We start from the raw sequence: 20,897 nt of genomic DNA, 5'->3' as shown, positions 1-20,897 counted from the left end.
AACAAAACAGATTGTCAGAAACCCAGGAACTTTAAACCTTGCACTTCAGGAAGTTGGGAGTCACTAATATGAGTGTCATCTGCCCCAGCAGAGCTTGCAATCTAATCTTCTGAAATCAGATGCATATATACAGTAGACGCACCACGTGAGGCACAGATGTGTGATACTTCAGTGTACAGAGTTTTCACTTTGTTAAAGGGGATGTCCACCTTTTTGTAATCTTTGTTGCAGGAAGTGCTTGATATTAAAGGGGTTATCCATAGATAAGCTATTTCCGTCAGCAGGCGGCTCCCAGCGTTTTTTGTTGCACCTCATGTCGCTGTGTTCTAGACAACAGCAGAAGTTGTGACTATTACAGTAGTGACCTTGAATGGGACACCACTGTACTAACAACCTATTAAAATGGTTATGCCAAGAAAACTATCCTCTATCCAATGAGGATACACTACAGAGACTTGTGGATCTGACTGCCGGGTCCTCCACTGATGCTGAGAATGGCAGATGTTTTACTCCCAATGACAATGTAGCAGTAGGTGCGGACATGTTCCCCATATTGAGGACATCCCTCAACTATCTCCTCTCCCCCCTCTGTTCTCAGAACTGGTTGTCAAAGCGGTCTGACTCCCTCCAATATGCAAGTTATTCTTTATGCTATAGATAAATGATAAATAATTTTCATGGTATAACCGCTTTAAGGATACTGAAAGGTAAGCAGCACTTGACATGTAAAAACCAACGCCAGGGTGTTGAACCTGACCTGTGGGGTCTCCAACAGTCAAATACCTTATATATTAAAAAAGGTTATGCCATGACAAGTAATTATTCTCTGTCTAGCACTTTTCTAGCTCCAGCACTCCCATTAAAGTGAATGGGAGCACTGTCCATCACCAGGCACTCCCTCATTCAGCCTAGCTGCAGTTAGGCCATTTTTGGGATTGGTGGTGGTCTCTGTGGATAGATCCCCACCAATCTGGTATTTACCCTCTATCCTATACTTACCGTGGCATAACTCTCTAAGGATAGGTCATCAATATTAAAAAGTGTATAACACCTATCATTTAAATAGTAAAGTGTTTGGGTTGTATCTGATACCACTTTTATTCTATGTTTATTCCTCAAGGGTTGCATGATGGTTAGTCATAAATCTTTGGTTAATTAGATTACTTTTTCTTTTTTTACAACTTTTATCCTTTGTGTCGGTCTTCACAGTGCATGATAACAGAAATAACGCTGACTACGCTACCCTATGCTTTCAAGTACAGTAGCTAATAAGGTGGGAATGCTAGTTAACATGCAGATTAAAGGGATTGTCCCATCTCAAGGATCCTATCTATACTGTTAGCTTATGTAAATTGAAGACTTTTCCTAAATATATTGCTTTAGTAATGCTGCTTTGTTTGCCTGTTATGTGCACTTATGCCTTCCATTGTTTACACAGTGTTGCTATAACCACAAACCTATGGACAAGTGACGTCACTTGTCTGCCGCAAGACAATCAGTTCAGCTATTTGCAGTTTGCTGATAGACTTGTCTTATCTCTATATAAACACACAGATAACACTGAGTCCGTTCTCTACAAGACTGTGCATATTATCTGATCTGCGTAAGTATTGTGATCCTTCGCAAGCCTGTTCAGCAAGGGGGGGGGGGGAGGAGAAATACAAGAATTGAGAAGAAAAAGACTGCACTGAGATAGGAAAACTTCTTTTAAGCCAGTATGACAAAAAATCATTCTTTATATTTTAGTTTATCTGTTCTATTATTTCATCTTTCATCAGCACCTTTCGAGTAATGTAGTGCTAGTAATAACATTCGGATTGTTTAGAATGTGTGACCTTGCAGGGTCCGCGGGGCTCCCATTGACATGTTGTCTATTCTTGTGATTGTTGGCCGCGGTGTGGCTTGTTGGTGGTCTTCATAATATTTTTGCGATTATTTATATATTCTCTTCATTGTCTGATCATGGTTAACTGTTGTGATCATATTTATTAGTGTTACGTTGGGTACAAACTGAGGTCATGGTTAAGTATGGACATGAACTTATGTAACGCTGTTGTGGAATGTTTTGTTTGCTTATGTCTAGCGTAATAACCAAAAAAGAAAATTCCAGTTGCTACACAGTTTGTCTTGTGTTCTTTCTTCGAGTTGGATCTTATGTTCTTCGTTCTTCCAGTTTTTGTGCAACCGACACGTGAAACCATTGTGACCAGTTCCTCACCTCCTTCCCGTACCTATGCCTTTAATTTCCGTACATGATCTTAAAGAAAGCTGTGTGGGTGGCTGGGATGCCTGTGGTCAGCTTGCTCTACATTTGCTTTTCTAAATAGTCATGCTGTGGTTAAGCCTGAAGTGGGATTGGGAAACCGACCTGATATCTTTAAGAGACAGCATGTCCATGCTTTGTGCTTTAAAAATGTAGGATCTATTGAAAGGGCAAATAGTTCTTGTAAAGTGCCAAAATTAAACTAAAAACAATTTGGAATCGTTCGGACGATAGGCTCGAAAAAACCTCAAAACTCTTCAAAAACATCGAGAGACCTTGACATGAGTAATTACTGGACTATGATTGTGAAGATTAGGCGGCGGTCAAAATATGTGAAGAGGAAGGCTAAGATGGTGGATGCCAACGGTGATGTGGATCATTGTTTTCCCCAAAAATGGTCTTCTTTAAGATCTGTTTCATGACGTTGATGACATGACGTTCTCCTGCTTTCCACTGTATTATAGAACCATTGGTATGAAGGGAATATCACTTGTAAGTGCTCAGTTTTCATGATGGGACATATTAAGATGGTGCCCTCTCCATTAGATGTGTGCTCAGATCTGCAGTCAGCTACCCCATCCATGTCCCAAGAAGTTGTCACGTTGAAACGGGCAGGTTTCTGGAGAGGTCTACAAGGTGGTTACAATATATTTAAGTGGATTAAATCTAACTTTGGGGCAGGGGGTGTTTTCACTTTAAAGATTTTCGCTCATTTTTATTGAAACTTTAAATAGTTAATTAAAATGTTCTTAGTGTAAAAAGACCTTTATGTCTCCATGGTTACAGACTACAGACAAGCCCATTATGTAGTCTGATCCTGTTACTCATCCATCCGCTTCCTCCTCTTCGAACAATTTCTATATACTCTATGTTGGAGCATTTGTTTTTTTGTTGCATTATCATTTGGATTATATTTTTCTGTACTTGTCCAAACATTTTCCGGAGTAATCCGGAACGTACAATAGGTCGGGCCTCTTGCAGTGATTTATAGGTTTGTGTATCCTAGCCAAGGAAGGGCTATTTATCCCAGTTGTCTTTCTCTGTGCATCTATTCAGATATTTAAGGAAATCTATTCTTTGAGTAATCATTGTCTAGATAGTGGCATCGGCCTTAATGTTGATGCATGGTTTTTTTTAATATTTTTAATCTTTTTTTTAATTTTTATTTACCACCCCATACCCATTATGTTATTTATTTGCAGTTAATGCGTACATTATAACTTAACCACTTCCGGACCACCCATAAACTATAAACGTCCGGGAAGTGGTTGCCTAGTTCTGACAGGACGTACTGGTACGTCCAATCAGAACACAGCAGCTGCACGGAGATCGTGCAGCTGCTGAAGCTGGGAGCCAGCTGTAACTGCAGCCACAGCTCCCAGAGAGATGGCGGGGAAGGTTTATTCCCTTCCCTGCCTTCTCGATCGCTGTGTATACAGCGCTCAATGAAGTGGTTAAGCACTTACTATAATTGGTTAGGTTATAAAGGTCTGATCACTGGTGGATCCCTCTACTGGATCCCTGGCTGATCGCAGCAGTCTTGTATGCATCTTGTATGGGACTGACTAAGCCTTGGCTCACATCTGCGTTGGTAATCCATTCGGGGAGCCTGGGGACGAAATGCAGATGGCAAGCGGGGTGTGCAGTGAAAGCCCACGGATCCTATAGACTATAATGGGATACGTTTGCTTTCCGCGAGATCTCCGTACTAGTCATGCAGAAAGCAAAGTAGATTGTGAAGTACTTTTATGTCTGCGTGTTTCATGCGGGCAGCACGTGGAGAGCACACGGACCCCATTATAGTCTATGGGGATCCGTGTGCTTTCACTGCACACCACTTGCCATCTACGTTTGGTATTCCGTTCGGGAGGGTCCCCAGGCGGACTACCCCGAAACGGATTACCGACGCTGATGTGAACGAGGCCTTAGACAGCTGAGCCTTAACAATGGATATTGAATGGGATGTCAGCTCCCATACATAAACAAAATTTCAGATCTTGCGTTGAGGGTCACCAGTAGAGGGAGCTTTGCTACACAAATCTTTTTACATTCAACTCTGTAATAAACTGGGATATCGTTCCACCTAAGTGATTCCTAGTGGTGGCATCGGGCAACTGCATGTGTGTTGGAATGGAAAGAGATAATTTAGAGCTTTCTATCAGAAAAACAGCTGCTACTAAATGTAGAAATATGTCACTTTTAAGCTACATGCCGTTTCCTTTGGAGAAATTCAATATCAGTTTTTGAGATATTTACTGCCATAGTCATTGTATTGCACAGTAGTGCTATTGAGTCACAGTTCCTTGCTTGTAATATTGCATTGTAAGCCACGTAATTAAATCAATGTACAGTGTTAGAATGGATTATGCGCTTTAATATCTCTATAAAACCTTGGCAAATCTCCAGTCCACATTAATCCAGCGAAGGTCATTAGTCTGTAGGATAGTGGTCTGGACACACCAAAGTTAAACATTCCATCTGCGAAAAGGAATTTTAACTTTTTATGTAAAGTAAACTGTATTATCTTAATGATGTCTCACTTCCATTCATTGTTTTTATTCTTTTAGACCAGTATCACCGCATCTTGACCTGAACAGAAAAAAAAAATTCAAAAAAATAATTCTGCTTTGCTCAAAACCTGAAACTTTAGTTTTGACTGCAGTTAACCCTAATATCCCCATACATATATTACACTTAAAGGGGTATTCCAACTATAAACACATATCTGTAGCATAACTCATGAATTTCTGGTAGATGGTAACCTCTCACCACCTCCACCCAACTCACAGTGGAGTGGAGTTTATTCCTGAATGCAAAGTCCATAGCCCACACCATTCCTGAGCAATAATTTTAGCTTCAACACCCATGAAACTAAATAGGCTGTTGGTCTCGGGCTGCCTACTGCAGCACAGAACCACCCGTCTTCTAGTATAGCACCAAAGTGGTCAAAAAAGGATTGACCAGAGAGGAAAATGCTACTCCCACTCGCTCTTCCAGGATTTTGACACTGGTGATCTTTGTTGACCACTATGACCAAGTCTAGGTCCTACTTCTTTTTGCAGCCACTATTGGGGTAATGCAGTGCATGTTTTAGACATGGACTCCAAGGTTTCCTCACTGGTTCATCAGTACAGCTGTTCAGTTGAAAACCATTAAAATAAGTGTTTTGGTTTTTTTTTTCTTCCTGCAAAATGGATCCAGTGGCATGGGGCCGAACTACCACTAACTAACCAGGAAAATTTTAAAGTGCTTTCCTACGAGTTACAGTCCTCAACTTAGACTAACTCAAGACTCACTGAAAACATGTCTGAACTCTGGTTAAAGGCTGTGCTGCCTAACCGAAAAACTCCTTCCACCTTCTAAAAAAACTTAGACCAGAAGTCTCTCCGGTTTACAGTATAGCATAGGAATTTCTAGGTAACAATTTACCAAAATTAAAAAAAAAAAATGGCTCCAAACCTGCCACCCTTTAATACAGCTGTCTACTAGTAGCAGAGACCCTTCAGGCAGTAGCTTCTTCATTATCAAAGCTTTCTTGTTGTATTGGAGGCAGAAGCTTCGTGTCTGTATAGTGTATGTGGCTTATGTACAGCCCCCTGCACCAGTGGTTAGTGTCCAAGGCATTTATTTAGCTTATTTGTATAGCGCCGTCATATTAAGTAGGAGGTAGCGCATACATAACATTAATTCTGCTATGCAGCCTTACCAAGGCATCCAGCAGTACAATATGGCTTCCATTAACTGATCCACCTTTTAATAATGAGATAACTCTGCTCTTCCTGACCCAATCTAGCAGAAAAAGGAACCCATTGAAGTCTATTTAACTTCAGGCAAAAACAAAATAAAATCCTGCTCGTCTGGGCAACTAACTAAACAGAACTGATAACCTAACTATACATGTGGCTTACTTCCAACCACACAAACAAAACAAGTGCAATATTGACTCACCAGACTCAGGGTTACAGGACAGAACCATACACCTCCTTTTACCTCATGGAACTGCACTGGAATGCAGGATCTGCAGCCTTTACTGGCCCAGTAATGATCCAAGGATCTACACCTGGGCCGAGGTCTACTCTAGATCCGCCCTGGACCGCACATATCAGAAACCTGGGCCTAATATATCTGGACTCCAGAGCTCTGCCTGTCACCTTATCACAATGGATGGATAGATATTTTTTTATTTTATTTATTTGTAATGTCAAAAAAATAAAATGCAAAAAAATACAATTTCCTTTTACACATTTGACTCACTTCTGCGTATTCTCTTTTGAATATATCTGCTAAACTTTAGCTTGCTAATTAATTATGCAAATTTTTTAGCGAATGTTAAGGCTTTCATGTAAATACTAGCTTTTGCCCACGACTTCGTCTTCGATGACTTAAGCATTGGTTGCATAGAGACATTCCAAAAGTGCGTTTAATGTGCAAAAGTGAATGTTATAAAAACTGGCATGCATTATATTGCTTGCGTTGTAATACACTGGAACAGCTGCACATTTGTGTTCAAGTAATTACTAGAGATGAGCGAACAGTGAAATGTTCGATTCGAGTAGCTGCTCAATACTCGACTGTTTAATCGAATATCGAACCCCATTATAGTCTATGGGGCATAAATAATCATTTAGGGGTGGAAACCACTATTCGACTCAGGAGGGTCACTAAGTTCACTATGAGACCCCAGGAAATGATGCCAACACCCTGGAATGCAACTGGGACAGCAGGGGAAGCATGCCTGGGGGCATCTAACATGCCCAAGTCACTGTATTACATCAGGATCCCTGTCAGCTTGCGATAAGCGGGAGCTGACTTTTTCCCATAGGAATGCATTGACCAGAGTTGATTGGCGGAATGCCATACAGAGTACAGCATTCGGCCAATCAACGCTGGTTCTACCGGAGGAGGCAGAGTCTAAGATCGGTCCACGGCAGTCTCCATTCTGGTCCGATCTTAGACTCCGCCTCCTCACAGATGAGCCTCTGGCAGAACCAGCGTTGATTGGCAGAATGCTGTACTCTATGGCATTCGGCCAATCAATGCTGGTCAATGCATTCCTATGGGAAAAAGTCAGCTCGCGCATATCGCAAGCTGACAGGGATCCCAACCAGATAGAGCCCCAAAGAGCTGTGTGAGTAACATTCCCACTTAAATAAAGGTAATCCCTATCTAACCCTGCCTGTACAGCTTTCCCTGTCTTACAGTCACATAGTTCAGTCTCATATGAACCGGATATTAAATCCACTATTCGTATAAATTGGAGGTCACCTGATTTAGCCAGACAATTATTTTTTCGGATTTTTTATTTATTTATTTTGTCAATGCCTCCATTGTTGTACTTCCTGTCACACGTCCCCTGCACCGTTGTTGGTGCAAAAAAAAAGCGCGCCAGGGAAGGTGGGAGGGGAATTGAATTTTTAGTGAGTTTGCCACCTGGTGTTCGACTGTAATCAAACATCTCGAACAGCCTGATATCTGATCGAAGCGTGTGAAATAAGCTGATCTTCTGTTGAGTGGATGGCAAAAATCATTGGTAAATTCAGTTTTCCCATGTAAATCTGTTTGTAGTACACACTCTCCGATCTCTAGTAACTTGGAGGCATAGGCACCTGCCTCAAAATCATTGAAAAGTTGGACCCGCATGTTGTACGTAAGGTTTAGCTTTTCGGCTTTGCACCACAGTGGCGACGCCTTTAGACACGCATTCATCTCATCTACTGGTGTACCTCTCTCAATGACAGGCAGTGTCTGTCTGAAATCGCCAGCGAGCAGTACTACCACCCCTCCCATTAGAGCTTGGTTGCCACAGATGTCTTGTAGACTGCGGTTCAATGCTTCGACCGCACATTTGTGTGACACAGTGCACTCGTCCCACACAATTAACTTTGATTGTTGCAATTCAGCGCCTCGGTGGCTACTTTTGCTGATGTTGCATGTCGGGGCTTCTTCAATGGCCAGATTTAGTGGCAATTTGACAGTGGAATGTGCCGTTCTGCCACCGTTCAGCAACGTTGCAGCAATTCCTGACGATGCCACAGCCAGGACTATGTTACGGTCTTTACGAACTCGGGCCAGCAGTAGGTTTAGCACAAATGTCTTGCCAGTTCCTCCTGGGGCATCTAGAAAGAAGAGTCCTCTATCGCCACTATTTACGCGCTGGATTATTAAATCATAAACATGGCGTTGCTCAGGCAGCAAACGTGGGTACATGTCATTTACAAAAGTATCTAAGGCTACGGTATCGTAATTAAGTTCTCTCGCAACTCCGCTTGTTAATTCTCCAGTTCGTTGGGGTGTGGGCAAATCAAAATCTGTCAATTTTTGCCAGATAAGTGAATTATTTTGTCCTCTATTAATTTCAGAGCCTCATTATCTATCAATTGCGTATGCGTGCCTTGTAGCCTATGCACAATATCCTCTGATAGTGCGTCTTTGTATTTATTCCACAGCTGGGGAGGGTTTGATAGTCTGCAGGTGCTTACTAAAATTGCAAACAGATCTTATTTTGTCAGCTGAGCGACACAGGACGGCTTCTTCTATGGTTAAGGCCCAGTGATTGTCATCCTCCAAGAGCCCACGTGCCTGACAGGCTTCTCTGAATGTGGCTTGTTGGCAGCCATTTATTGTTTTCAGTGCTTCGAAGTTAGAGGGACCCCGCACTTGATTGAGTAACATGCGTAAACAGAAGCATTCAAAGTTTGTAACGTGAACAAAGTACATAAAACGCTCACCAGCACTCATGGCCGGACACTTGGGGGTTTGAAAGATGCCGGCAGGTTTCGGTCTCCTGCTCTGTTTTGTGCAGAAAACGGAAACCTGCAGAACGGAGTCCCGGGCGCAGATGTGAACGAGCCCTGATCATTTTCCGTAGGTATATGTATTATTTATGCCGTACATATTACCTGACATTTAACTCTCTAAATATATTCCCTGAAATGAAACACATGTGGCAAGTTTCTAAGTTCTTATAAATATTTCTTGTGTTTTTGACGTCTTAAGTGATTTAACTTTCTTCGAGCCTTTGAATCTTTCACCGACATGTGTGAAATGTCTATACATTCTTGTAAGCGTTGCCTGGCAAATGGGATCTAAGAATTTGAAACGCAAGTGGAAATAGCATGTCGCTTTGTACAGGTTCCCAAGACGTACTAGACTAAATTACTTCAAATGGCCAGCTACATAAAGAATACACGGAGGAATTTTAAAACCTGTGTTTTAAGCTGGAGTTATGAATAATTCATACTATAAGATCTTGCCATTTAAAAAATTCCGCTTCTGCTTTTCATTACCAGAATGTCTTGAGAACGGAGGCTTCATTCTAGTCTATTACTCTTTATGCCACTTTACAGCTCAGTGTAGTAGGACTTGGTATGCAGAACTAATTTATTTTATTCATTTTTAGTCTTCTTGGAATCTTTTACACATTAGTCTGCTCCAGATTTGCCCCACCTTCCTGTATTTTTGTTCGCGAAGTAGACAAGGCGCCAAATTGCAATATGTTGGCTGTATGTGTTACATCCATACAAATAGGAGCATACAAAAATCAAACCAAAAGAGAACCGCCATAGAAGAGTAAATTTGTAATTTTTCATATAGCTTGATTTGGATAGTCTATCATCTCCAGGGCGGATATGATGTTGGATTATTACATCTGGATATAAGAAATCAAATTATCCAGAAAATTAAAGCCTATCTCCACCCAAAGCCTGGAAATTCAGGTCTCGCTGAAGTAAACCAGATCATACTGACATCCGAACTGCTGTTCATGGTTTTACAACAAAACAAAATTGTTGTGAATGCTGTGGTCTACGGTAGGTTTTTTTTTTTCTAACCATTTTTGATTCCTTAGTTTCAGAGCCATCATTTTATTAGGTGAAGCTACTGGTCAACAGGAAGATGGCCTCCATGGTCTTCAACTTGAGTATGACTTTCAAAAGCAACCTTTCACCACCACCTCCAGTTCTAGTTCTTAGCATCTGTTAATTGATTCCAGCGCAGTTGGAATTTTCTCTCTAGTCCCCACCATTCTTGAGCAACAAGTCAAGTTAGTTTTGGGGTCAGTTGTGCTATTTGAGCTCTAATGTCAGAAGGGCGGTGTTAGTCAGGGGATGTGGTTCAGAGCTCCAATCAGAGGCAGCCTGTGTCAGAGATCAGAATTGCACCTCTTGTCTGAGCTGAAACTGCCCTCCTGATAGTGCATAGCTTAAATAGCATATTGGGCACCAAAGCTAACAGCATTGATTGCTCAGGAATGGTGGGGGCTAGAGAAAAAATTCTTACTATGCCAGAATCAGTGGAGTGGCAGCTATTAAATTATGTAAAGAGCTGGACTTATTGGAGGTAGTGAAGGGTCCTCTTTAAAGGGGTATTCCCACGTCACATACTCACCAGTCTTCCCTGCTGTAAAATCTTTTTTCTTCCTGGTTTCTTGTCATTTGGTGGGCGGGGTTTCACATGCAACCTACCGTTTAGCTCCTCCCCAAATTAGCATGTAGCTCCGCCCACCACATAGGTCGGCTGAAGGTCCTGTGATGTCATCAAGGTCCTCAAACACTATATGCACAATATTGGACTATGAAGTACAGGCAGGAGCAACTCCATTCTGTGATACATACAGAGACTGCCTGTCTCTGCCATAATGAACACAATTGAATTAGCTAGCCTGATAACTGGGAGCAGGGATCTAGATCATGTGGTGTAGACACAGGAATAGCTAGAAACACAGGCTCGCTCCCGTGCACTTATCCCCTCCTCCCTCCCCCCTGAGAGCAGCAGATGCATCACTTGACTTTTGAGCAGATAAGTTAAGGGCTGTGTCAACAATGAATTGAATAAAGTAAGATAGTGGACACACAAAGCAGTTTTGCTGAAGCAGTGTATTTAGGAAAAGTCTTACATCCACATTAACAAGCAGTATAGATAGGATCCTTGTGATGGGACAACCCCTTTAAGTTCTGTCATTTGTTTTTCACAGTTTAAAAATGTTAGGTTTTTCATTTCGCAAATTGAATTTTTTTTTTCGTGGCCCATTTTCTAATTTTTATGGAAAATATGGTATTTTTTTGTCATTTTTAGAATTTTTGACTTTACGGAGAAGATTATAATCCTTTATTATCGAAACTTGGTTCTTTCTAATATACAGGGCACAAATAGTCTATCTATCTAATAGTTATTATTTAATAAAATTCAGCAGATTTAATTTTCTCTCCACTTTTACAAATTCAGCACCTTCTGTACATGACTCAAATTTTTATTTGTTTTCTTTTCCAACTCTAAATCTAATAACTTATCTTTTCTCTGCAGACCCACATATAAAAGTATCTGGGAAGAAAGAAAATGTTAAGGAAGCCAAGGAAAGGATAATGTCGGTATTGGACACCAAGGTAAATCAGATTCAAATATTGCTCGGCATTGGAAGTACTTTTATTAGGCTATAGGAATAGAGCGGCTGTAGGATCAGCTTGTGTCTTCAAAGGGTGCGTTTATATGTATCAAGATTAGTGAATGATGAAAGGGGCATGCCTGTCCAAAATGTCATGTCTGTATGGGAATATCCCCATTTGTTCTAATCTGTTTGGCCATCGTTGATCAATATAATGAAGAGTTTTCCATGATGGAATTCTGAGAGTTTATTATTTTCGCATGGGCATTATAGGAACACCATTGGACAACGCATGAGATGCAGCGTAAGGTACTAATGGTGCATTGTGGGGTTAAATCACATTGACAGATTCCATTTAAAGCAAATCATCCCAGGTGACCCTAACTTTATATCTTGTGTGTTGGGGCCTACATTGCCAAGATATAGTCAATAAGGGCGTTGCTGGTGCTCCAAAGAGGCAACAATGTCCTCATTGCTCCAACAAGCTTATTTGCATGTTGTCAAAAACGGCAATATCTCAGCAACATCGGCACTGAAACGCCATTTCATTCAGATGCTTCTGTATGGATTGGTTGATGTGCCGGGTTCCGGTGACACTTGTTCGATAAAAATTTGCTGAAACGTAACTTGTGTCGTTACATGTGCCTTGGCCAGTTGTCGTCTTGATACCTGGGAGTTTACTTTCGGACAAGTCGGGGGGTTTTTTCTGGGAACTTTGGCTGGATTGTTGAGTTGTTCAACATTTTGCAACCAGGTTTTCCAACTGCAAATTTGATAACTGCGTTTTGTGCTTTTGCCAAGTCTCCTCTTAAATCTAGTTCCTGGATCCTTTCCTGATCTGCTTCTGTATAAGTAAACATGTGTGAATGAAGCAGCGGCCATTGCTAATCTATCTGGTGCCATTTAACTTTAGAACTCTAGATATAGCAAAGTTTAACTTGACACGTAATGTATTAGCTGTACTGCGGTACCGAATGTTAACCTAGTTATCTGTGAATCTTTATTTTTTTGGGTTCTGTCACCACGCCGCAATAAATTTTCAGTGCCAAGTTAAAGTTTGTTACATCTGTAGATGGGTGTGTAGCTCTAGGCATGTAATTTATAGCTTTATTTGAGCTGTTCATATTGAAGTCAATATGTCTGGTCCCAAAAGACAACAGTCCAAAAGCAGCTGTGTAGGGGGTGTTAAAGTGGTTCTCTGCATTGGACAATGCCTACTTGTTAGATCTAAACCAAGATTTCTAGGTATCTTGCTGGACCACTCAGCAAATGGCTGTAATTTGTGTGGAAATGGTCAGTAAGTATTCCGTTTTCCTGCAGCTCCCCCACAGGAAAAGGTTAGCATTACACCATGCACATTCTAATTGGAGGACGTGTCCTGTTTTTTGCTTTATATAGAGTGAGATGTTCTTTGCTACTGCTCTCCATTAGATAATAAAGGATCCCCCATATTGATTCTGAATTGTACTCTTCATCATCTTAGCCCTCAAGCAATTTATTGTAGCCCATTTTCTTATGCAAGCCATCTTTGACTTCCCCATTCATCATTACTGTCCTAATAATTTCCATTACTATTAATGTTATGTAACTATTTTTCTACCCTAAACCATCAGGTGTATTGGATATTAGTCCCTGAATGAGTTTAGAGAAGTAGACAGCAATAATCTGTAGCCATTCTAGGGCACTATTTATATTGGCGTTAAACCCGTCAATACTTTGACTATGAATGTTCCTGTAAAATACGAAAAATATTTATTAATATTTTTTTTTTTTTTTTTTTTTTTGCGGTTTTCTTTTAGAGTAATAGAGTTACTTTAAAAATGGATGTATCTCATACTGAGCATTCACATGTCATCGGTAAAGGTGGCAACAACATCAAGAAGGTTATGGAGGAAACTGGTTGCCACATACATTTCCCTGACTCAAATCGAAATAACCAAGCAGAGAAAAGTAACCAGGTAAAAAATTGTAATATATATTTTTGGTTTTAACCAAACTTTTCTCTACCTGGGATAACCTCATAATTTCTAATTCACACATAAGAAGAGTTTTCTGTATTTTCATGACTACGAAAACTGTAGATTCACACTGAAGGCATCAAAACTATGAAGTAACACAAGTGGAATTATATGCTTAACAAATAAGTGTGAGACAACTTAAAATATGTCTTATATTCTAGGTTCTTCAAAGTATCCACCTTTTGCTTTGATTATTGCTTTGCACACTTTTGGCATTCTCTTGATGAGCTTCAAGAGGTAGTCACCGGCAATGGTTTTCACTTCACAGGTGTGCCCTGTCAGGTTTAATAAGTGGGACTTCTTGCCTTATAAATGGGGTTGGGACCATCAGTCACATGAGGACCGCCCCAGGAAAGGAAGACCAAGAGTCACCTCTGCTGTGAAGCTCATCCGAGTCACCAGCCTCAAATCGCAGGTTAACAGCAGCTCAGATTAGAGACTAGGTCAATGCCACACAGAGTTCTAGCAGCAGACAAATCTCTACAACAACTGGTAAGAGGAGACTTTGTGCAGCAGGCCTTCATGGTAAAAAAGCTGCTAGAAAACCACTGCTAAGGACAGGCAACAAGCCGAAGAGACTTGTTTGGGCTAAAGAACACAAGGAATGGACATTAGACCAGTGGAAATCTGTGCTTTGGTCTGATGAGTCCAAATTTGAGATCTTTGGTTCCAGCCACCGTGTCTTTGTGCAACACAGAAAAGGTGAACGCATGGACTCTGCATACCTGGTTCCCACCGAGAAGCATGGAGGAGGAGGTGTGATGGTGTGGGGGTGCTTTGCTGGTGACACTGTTGGGGATTTATTCAAAATTGAAGGCGAACTGAACCAGCATGGCTACCACAGCATCTTGCAGCGGCATGCTGTTCCATCCGGTTTGCGTATCTTTGGACCATCATTTATTTTTCAACAGGACAATGACCCCAAATACATCTGCAGGCTGTGTAAGGGCTATTTGACCAAGAAGGAGAGTGATGGGGTGCTACGCCAGATGACCTGGACTCCGCAGTCACCAGACCTGAACCCAATCCAGATGGTTTGGGGTGAGCTGGACCGCAGAATGAAGGCAAAAGGGCCAACAAGTGCTAAGCATCTCTGGGAGCTCCTTCAAGACTGATGGAAGACCATTTCCGGTGACTACCTCTTGAAGCTCATCAAGAGTGTGCAAAGCAATAATCAAAGCAAAAGGTGGCTACTTTGAAAAACCTAGAATATAAGACAGATTTTCAGTTGTTTCACACTTTTTTTAAATATACAATTTCACATTTATATAATTCATAGTTTTGATGCCTTCAGTGTCCAAACTTTTGGTCTGTACTGTGTGTTCGTGTGTGTGTGTGTGTATGTATGTGTATATGTGTGTATATATATATATATATATATATATATATATATATATATATATATATATATTATACACTGCTCAGTCCTGCCAAAGGCTGCTATAAAAAGTGCAGAGAAAGCAATATTACCGCTTCCTGTAGCAGGGCTCCTCCACTTTTCCATTGACCTCTATGTAATATGGGCTCTACCTGTTGTCACGCTGAAGACCGATCTCTCACTGAATTGAGCAGTTTAGCAGGCAGGAGAGGACCTGGTAACAGATAGGAGCACTTTCCTCTGATAAGATATATTACAAGTTTCTTATACTTAAACTATTAATGTACAAAAATAAATTGAAATGTCATTAACTCTTTCAATCAGATTCTTGTGTTCTCCAAGCGCGGTCTGATACTTCTGCTCCGGCATCTTCACAGGTTTCTTCCTGAGTTCTGCTGAGTGACCGCTAATGGTAGTCAGTGGCCTCAGCAAGCGTCAGGAAGAGACCAGTGATGTCACAGGTAGTGACTTCTCATGCCCTTTGCTGAGGCCACTGATTGGCCTCAGTGGTCACGTGTGGCTGGGACTTCTGCTACTGGACTAAGACGACCAGACCGCGGTGGAAGGCAACAGAGTACTAGGGAAAAAAGTGTGAATTTATTTTTTTTTGTCACTGTCTGAAGCTGATCTAAACTTTTAAATGGTTGTGCATTTTTGCCTGGACAACCCCTTTAATGTTTTCTCCCTTTGCAGCCGTGATCTCATTATCATCATAGGGCAATATTACAATGACAGACCGATATCCCCTATATATAGATAAATCCAACCTCTGTATCGTTGTCCATGGGATGGTTGTAAAGCCCATTTCTAAATACTGCAAAAAGCCATTCAGTCAAGATGGCTGCCCACATAAACATGTACAGAAAATAAAATAAAAAACTACAATTAGAAATAAAAACAAGTTAGAAGAAGGGTGTATGGATCCCTAGCCTCACTTTATTTTGTAAAATATATATGTGTAATATGTATGTAAAATATATTATGTTCTCAAAGTTTGAGCAACATGTTAACTGAAGTCTAATTCTACATGTCTAGTTTCAGACGGATAAATTTCAGGAATGTTTTCCACAATTGTGGTAAAGTCTTGCCAGTCGTCTTCTGGTTGTCCTATAGTTTACCAGGCTTCGTACCCACAGACATTTGTAACATGTATATGTAACCACAGATTAATAGTTGTGTTGCACGGCTTGAGAAACGGTTTAGACTTTGTGTTATACAGACTGGGATTCTGAACTCGCCATGACATCAAACAGAAGATTTCCCACTGATGGCAGACATAACATTTAGGTTGCTTTATTTCTTTTGTTATATTGAAAATAACTTGTCCCATGTGTGAGAGAGGACAGAACAAGGTGTGGCCCCATTACTGCTGCTTTCTCATCACAAGGTCTACACTTTGTATCCTCGCTCCTGGAATGGAAACGCACCCATGAGTCAGCAGTGACATCATACGACCAGACGGAGAAGTTCCCAGGACAATACACTTGAACATATGTGGTTGTTCCAGGAATGGGGCTCCCTTAAGAATGACTTCTATTTATCATTTAACAGAGAACTGGGGTTAATAGAACTTTATATGTAACTTTTATAGTTTTACTGCTTTATTTGCCAATAGGGTATAACCAAGGATTTGGACTTTATAGTCAAGGTTTCTTACGTCTGGTCCTCAAGTAACCCAATAGACACAACGGTCTGGATATAACTCATTGACTTCTATGGCAGATTTTTCTAGATCTGCTGTATAATGTGTAGGGAGGGGGAATAGATAGCAACGACCCTTTGTGAATGGTGGATTTTCTCTAAAACAGATGTTATCTTTTATTGTAAACCTGCCTGTGATAAGATGACTACTAAGAAGTAAACAGAATGATGTACAGAACAGGAATTGTCCCCTTATTATTAGGCTTGGTGGTCATTGTGAAAATTGCAGGATTTTATTATTTGTGACATAGCCTATTCAAGTAAACATAATTAAAATTGTCTTAAAAATGTTTAACATTTAAAACTTGATTCAAACAATGTTTGTATTATGCATTCCCTTTAAGAAGCTATATGGGATTGGGAAGAAATGATTTAGATTACAGTCTCTGTTGTGTCTCCATAGCAAAGGAATTACAGCAGAAGGGGGCAGACTAGGACGGGGCTTCTTGCTGAGGAGTTATAATTGAATGAAGTTCCATGGATACTTTTTTTTTTTTCGGTGGAGGCAGGAGAAGACAACTTAAGAAAAATATCAGTAACCATTGTATTTTTTCATTTCAGGTGTCAATTGCCGGGCAGCCGGCTGGAGTAGAGTCTGCAAGAGTAAGAATACGAGTAAGTCTTTGCTCTTCTATTAACTAATGTATCACATAAAACCTCATCGGATTCTTTCTTTGCTTAAAGGGGTTGGCCACCTTTAGACCAATATCAAGAGACAAATGTTATGGTTTGTATAATAAAAAGTTGTACAATTTTCCAATATCCTTTCTGTAACAATTCCTCACGGCTTTCTAGATCTGTTTGCTGTCATTCATTCTGTTACTTCTAGTGGCTAAAAGTCTGACCATGGTCATGTGATTTACGGTCCATGGTCATGTGATGAGTACACAGGTGCCGCTCGTTATAGTCACAGCACAGTAATCGGAGATCTGATTGGTAATCAGCTGTGCACCTGTGTATATCACATGACCATGGACCGTAAATCACATGACCATGGTCAGACTTTTAGCCACTAGAAGTAACAGAATGAATGACGGCAAGCAGAGATCTAGAAAACCGTGAGGAATTGTACAACTTTTTATTATACAAATCATAACATTTGTCTCTCAATATTGGTCTGAAAGTGGCCAACCCCTTTAAAGTACATCTGCCACCTCACCGTGCCCTACATGTTATGCCATATATAAGAGAACTAAAGGGTCATCAGGGCTTCGACTGGTAAAGACTGGGGTCACATTATTGACCATTCAGGGTCTCTGCCCCCCATTCTGCTTAAAATATATACGAAATGGGGGACATTTTCATTTGACTTTTCAGGATAAGCTGCCATGTGTATGCGGTTTTATGACTTATTTTCTGCATTACCTAGATCTCGGCTAACATTCTACATAGTACAACATTTTCTACTGTACTTGCTAGTTATTCCACTTCTGTAGTTATCACAGTTTGTGAACCTTAAGCTCTGTCTTTTCTGCACATTTTTACATAGTTTTTCTGAAATTTGGCATTTTCAGTCCTTATTAGATTTTCCGGTAGTCTGACTTAATGCATTGAACCAGGACGCTCTGAATCGATGCCCTATAACTTCTGATTAGAGTATTTGATGGATTTTTGGCTAGGTTATTACCATTGTGCTGTGTTTGGGGAAAAAAAGCAAGAAACCTTTCTCTAAGTTGGTTTGGCTGTTTAAGTGACATATTTCAGATTTCCTCCATTGCATTGTGGTTTCCAAGTCATCAGTGTTTGAGACGGTATATAGTCCAGACTAAACCAGCTTTCTGCATGTACTTATCCCATTCGTCATGTATTACTGATCGGCTGATGACTGCTAAAGTACACACAGGCAAAAGGATTGAAAGATTATGTAGAGAAATATTATGTTAGAGAAAGGAGTTCAGCAAAAATGTCTGACCCATGATGGCGACTTGTATATCCAAAGCTGTGATGATCTTAAAGAGGATCCATCACTAGGTGGGAAAAGTGTATAGTGACGTATATCAATTGGCACACTCAACCTGAACATTTTAGGGGTTTTACTTATTCAAATCTGTTCAGCTATTCCAAAGTTATAAGCCCTTTTAGCGTAGCTGCAAATTGAGGTTTATTAGCTAAGTAGGGGTTCACACAAACCCCACCCACAAAAAATACAGTATCACTGCCCACTTGGCTAGTAGAACATAATTTCCATCAACATTGAAAGGGCTTATATCTTTGGAATGACCGAACAGATTTTCTCTTTAAGAAGCATTGCCGAACATACTGGTGAATGATATTAGTGTACACTTTTGTATCACACCTTTCTGTATACTTTATCAATAGTCTGTAGCCCCGACTTCTAGGCTCATACCCATAACAAAAAAAGAGAAATTATTACAGTATGCAGCTTTTCATAAAATGATGGAAGTCTGGTGGATCCCAATATAGCCATTGGGATTGGTAAGATAGATATATCTTGTTAATTTGTGTGTGTATATACAATATTAAAGGTTTTTCTCTCCTACAGGAACTACTGCCATTGGTGTTAATGTTTGACTTGCCCATAGCGGGTATTCTGCAGCCTATTCCCGATCCAAACTCTCCCACCATCCAGCACATCTCCCAAACCTACAACATAACTGTTTCTTTCAAGCAGCGCTCAAGAGTATACGGTGCCACTGTGATTGTAAGAGGGTCTCAGAATAACACCAGTGCTGTCAAGGTAATTCTCTACTAGCCATTTGTCAGAACGCTTTACCCCGAGGCTTTACTATGAATAAACCAGGTTCATTCTGCAGCCGCGCATATTGTATGTTTTTCCAGCTGTTAAACAGTTCATCCTGAATTTGTGCAAACCATAGGGAGAGTTCATTTCAGTGTCATGTACTGATGCTTGCTCTCGTTCCAATACCTAAACCCTACGCAAGGCATCGGAGCGTTCATGACATGACTCTCCTGGTGTTCACAGGGTCCTAATTCCCTCATGTTAATGTGCTGAACCTGTATCTGGTAAATCTCTTTTCCAGGGACTTACGATTTTGTTTAATGGAGTGAAATACATTTCATATCGGAGTCTTTAGGCTTTTTCAGAGAGATTCAAAAGGATTCGGAACATAGAAACCTTACTTACACACTTATTTCCCTAAGGGCAATCAATATTATACTGGTGGGGTCCAACCCTTGGGCATCCATGCTGATCAGCTGATTAAAGGAGCATTGGCACTTAGGTGGGCACTGCCATTGTTTACAAGGCTCTGTCCACATCTGACTTATAAGAGCCATGCAATGTTTTAAAGCTTTGTCCCATTCCATTGGATTGGGTAAAAACGTAACATTCTGCACCACTACTAAGTCGGCAGCATGCAGTGGTATGGAGCAGTGTAAACACTCACTTGGGTGCTTGTACAGCTCCTTTAAATAGCTTATCAGCTGGGAAGCCAAGGGTTACAATCACCAATCTGATATGGATAGCCTGTCCTAAGTCATCGATCCTGGAAAGCACCTGTAATAAGAGATTAAAAAACTTTTGAATATCATGAATGCCTTGTGTTTCTATGGACTGCTGTCTACAATAAGATCTTAGAGAATTTTTTGACTATATTTTATGACTTGTGTATCAATCCAGTGTTAGGTTTGAAATGATACTCCAGAGCAGCACTCGTAATTCTGCTGTAAACAGATTGACCCTAATAAAACTTTATCGTAGAGACAGTTTATTTCCAAAACACTTGGTTATAAAGACCACATCCCATAATAGATATCTCCAGAACAAGTGCTGAGCAAACCCCTTCCCGTCCATACTATTCATTGTGCACAATGTGACAGAAGATAAAGTATGAATATTTTCTTTTTCCGATATTGTGGAATGTTTGCAGCCATTTCACATTACTCGCATTTGTTTCCAGTTTAGCCATACACCTTGTATATATTTCAGCCACATCTCCTACTTCACATGAAATTCCTTCACTCATTTCCCCCCTGCTCAAATTTAGCCTCCATCAGATGTCCTGGGAGGTCTCCAGTGAATATTCACATTGGATTATATGCACTTTTTTTCCCAGCTAAGTTAGTAATACAAACGCTTTTAATGCCTTCTCATCCAATAAATACATACAGCAGTTATGTTCTTTGGACTATGTAAAAACATAGATACCATGTAAACTGTATAGTTTACAGAGGACT

General features: G+C 40.5%; 1 protein-coding gene across 5 annotated transcripts in view; it reads left to right on the top strand.

Moving 5' to 3' along the window:
* Positions 1 to 20,897, top strand: part of BICC1 (BicC family RNA binding protein 1) — a 143,566-nt gene that overhangs the window by 97,572 nt on the left and 25,097 nt on the right. For all 5 annotated transcript variants that reach the window (XM_075257495.1, XM_075257493.1, XM_075257496.1 and 2 more), the window contains exons 4-7: positions 11,564 to 11,643; positions 13,442 to 13,600; positions 17,301 to 17,354; positions 19,243 to 19,437. In XM_075257495.1, the coding sequence (XP_075113596.1) occupies positions 11,564 to 11,643; positions 13,442 to 13,600; positions 17,301 to 17,354; positions 19,243 to 19,437 (488 nt within the window). The remainder of the gene's footprint in view (positions 1 to 11,563; positions 11,644 to 13,441; positions 13,601 to 17,300; positions 17,355 to 19,242; positions 19,438 to 20,897) is intronic.

The sequence above is a fragment of the Leptodactylus fuscus genome, chromosome 10, assembly GCF_031893055.1.
Source record: "Leptodactylus fuscus isolate aLepFus1 chromosome 10, aLepFus1.hap2, whole genome shotgun sequence".
In the NCBI taxonomy this organism is placed as follows: Eukaryota; Metazoa; Chordata; class Amphibia; order Anura; family Leptodactylidae; genus Leptodactylus; species Leptodactylus fuscus.
The sequence above is the reverse complement of the archived record's forward strand: the minus strand, read 5'-3'. Positions and strand labels throughout refer to the sequence as shown.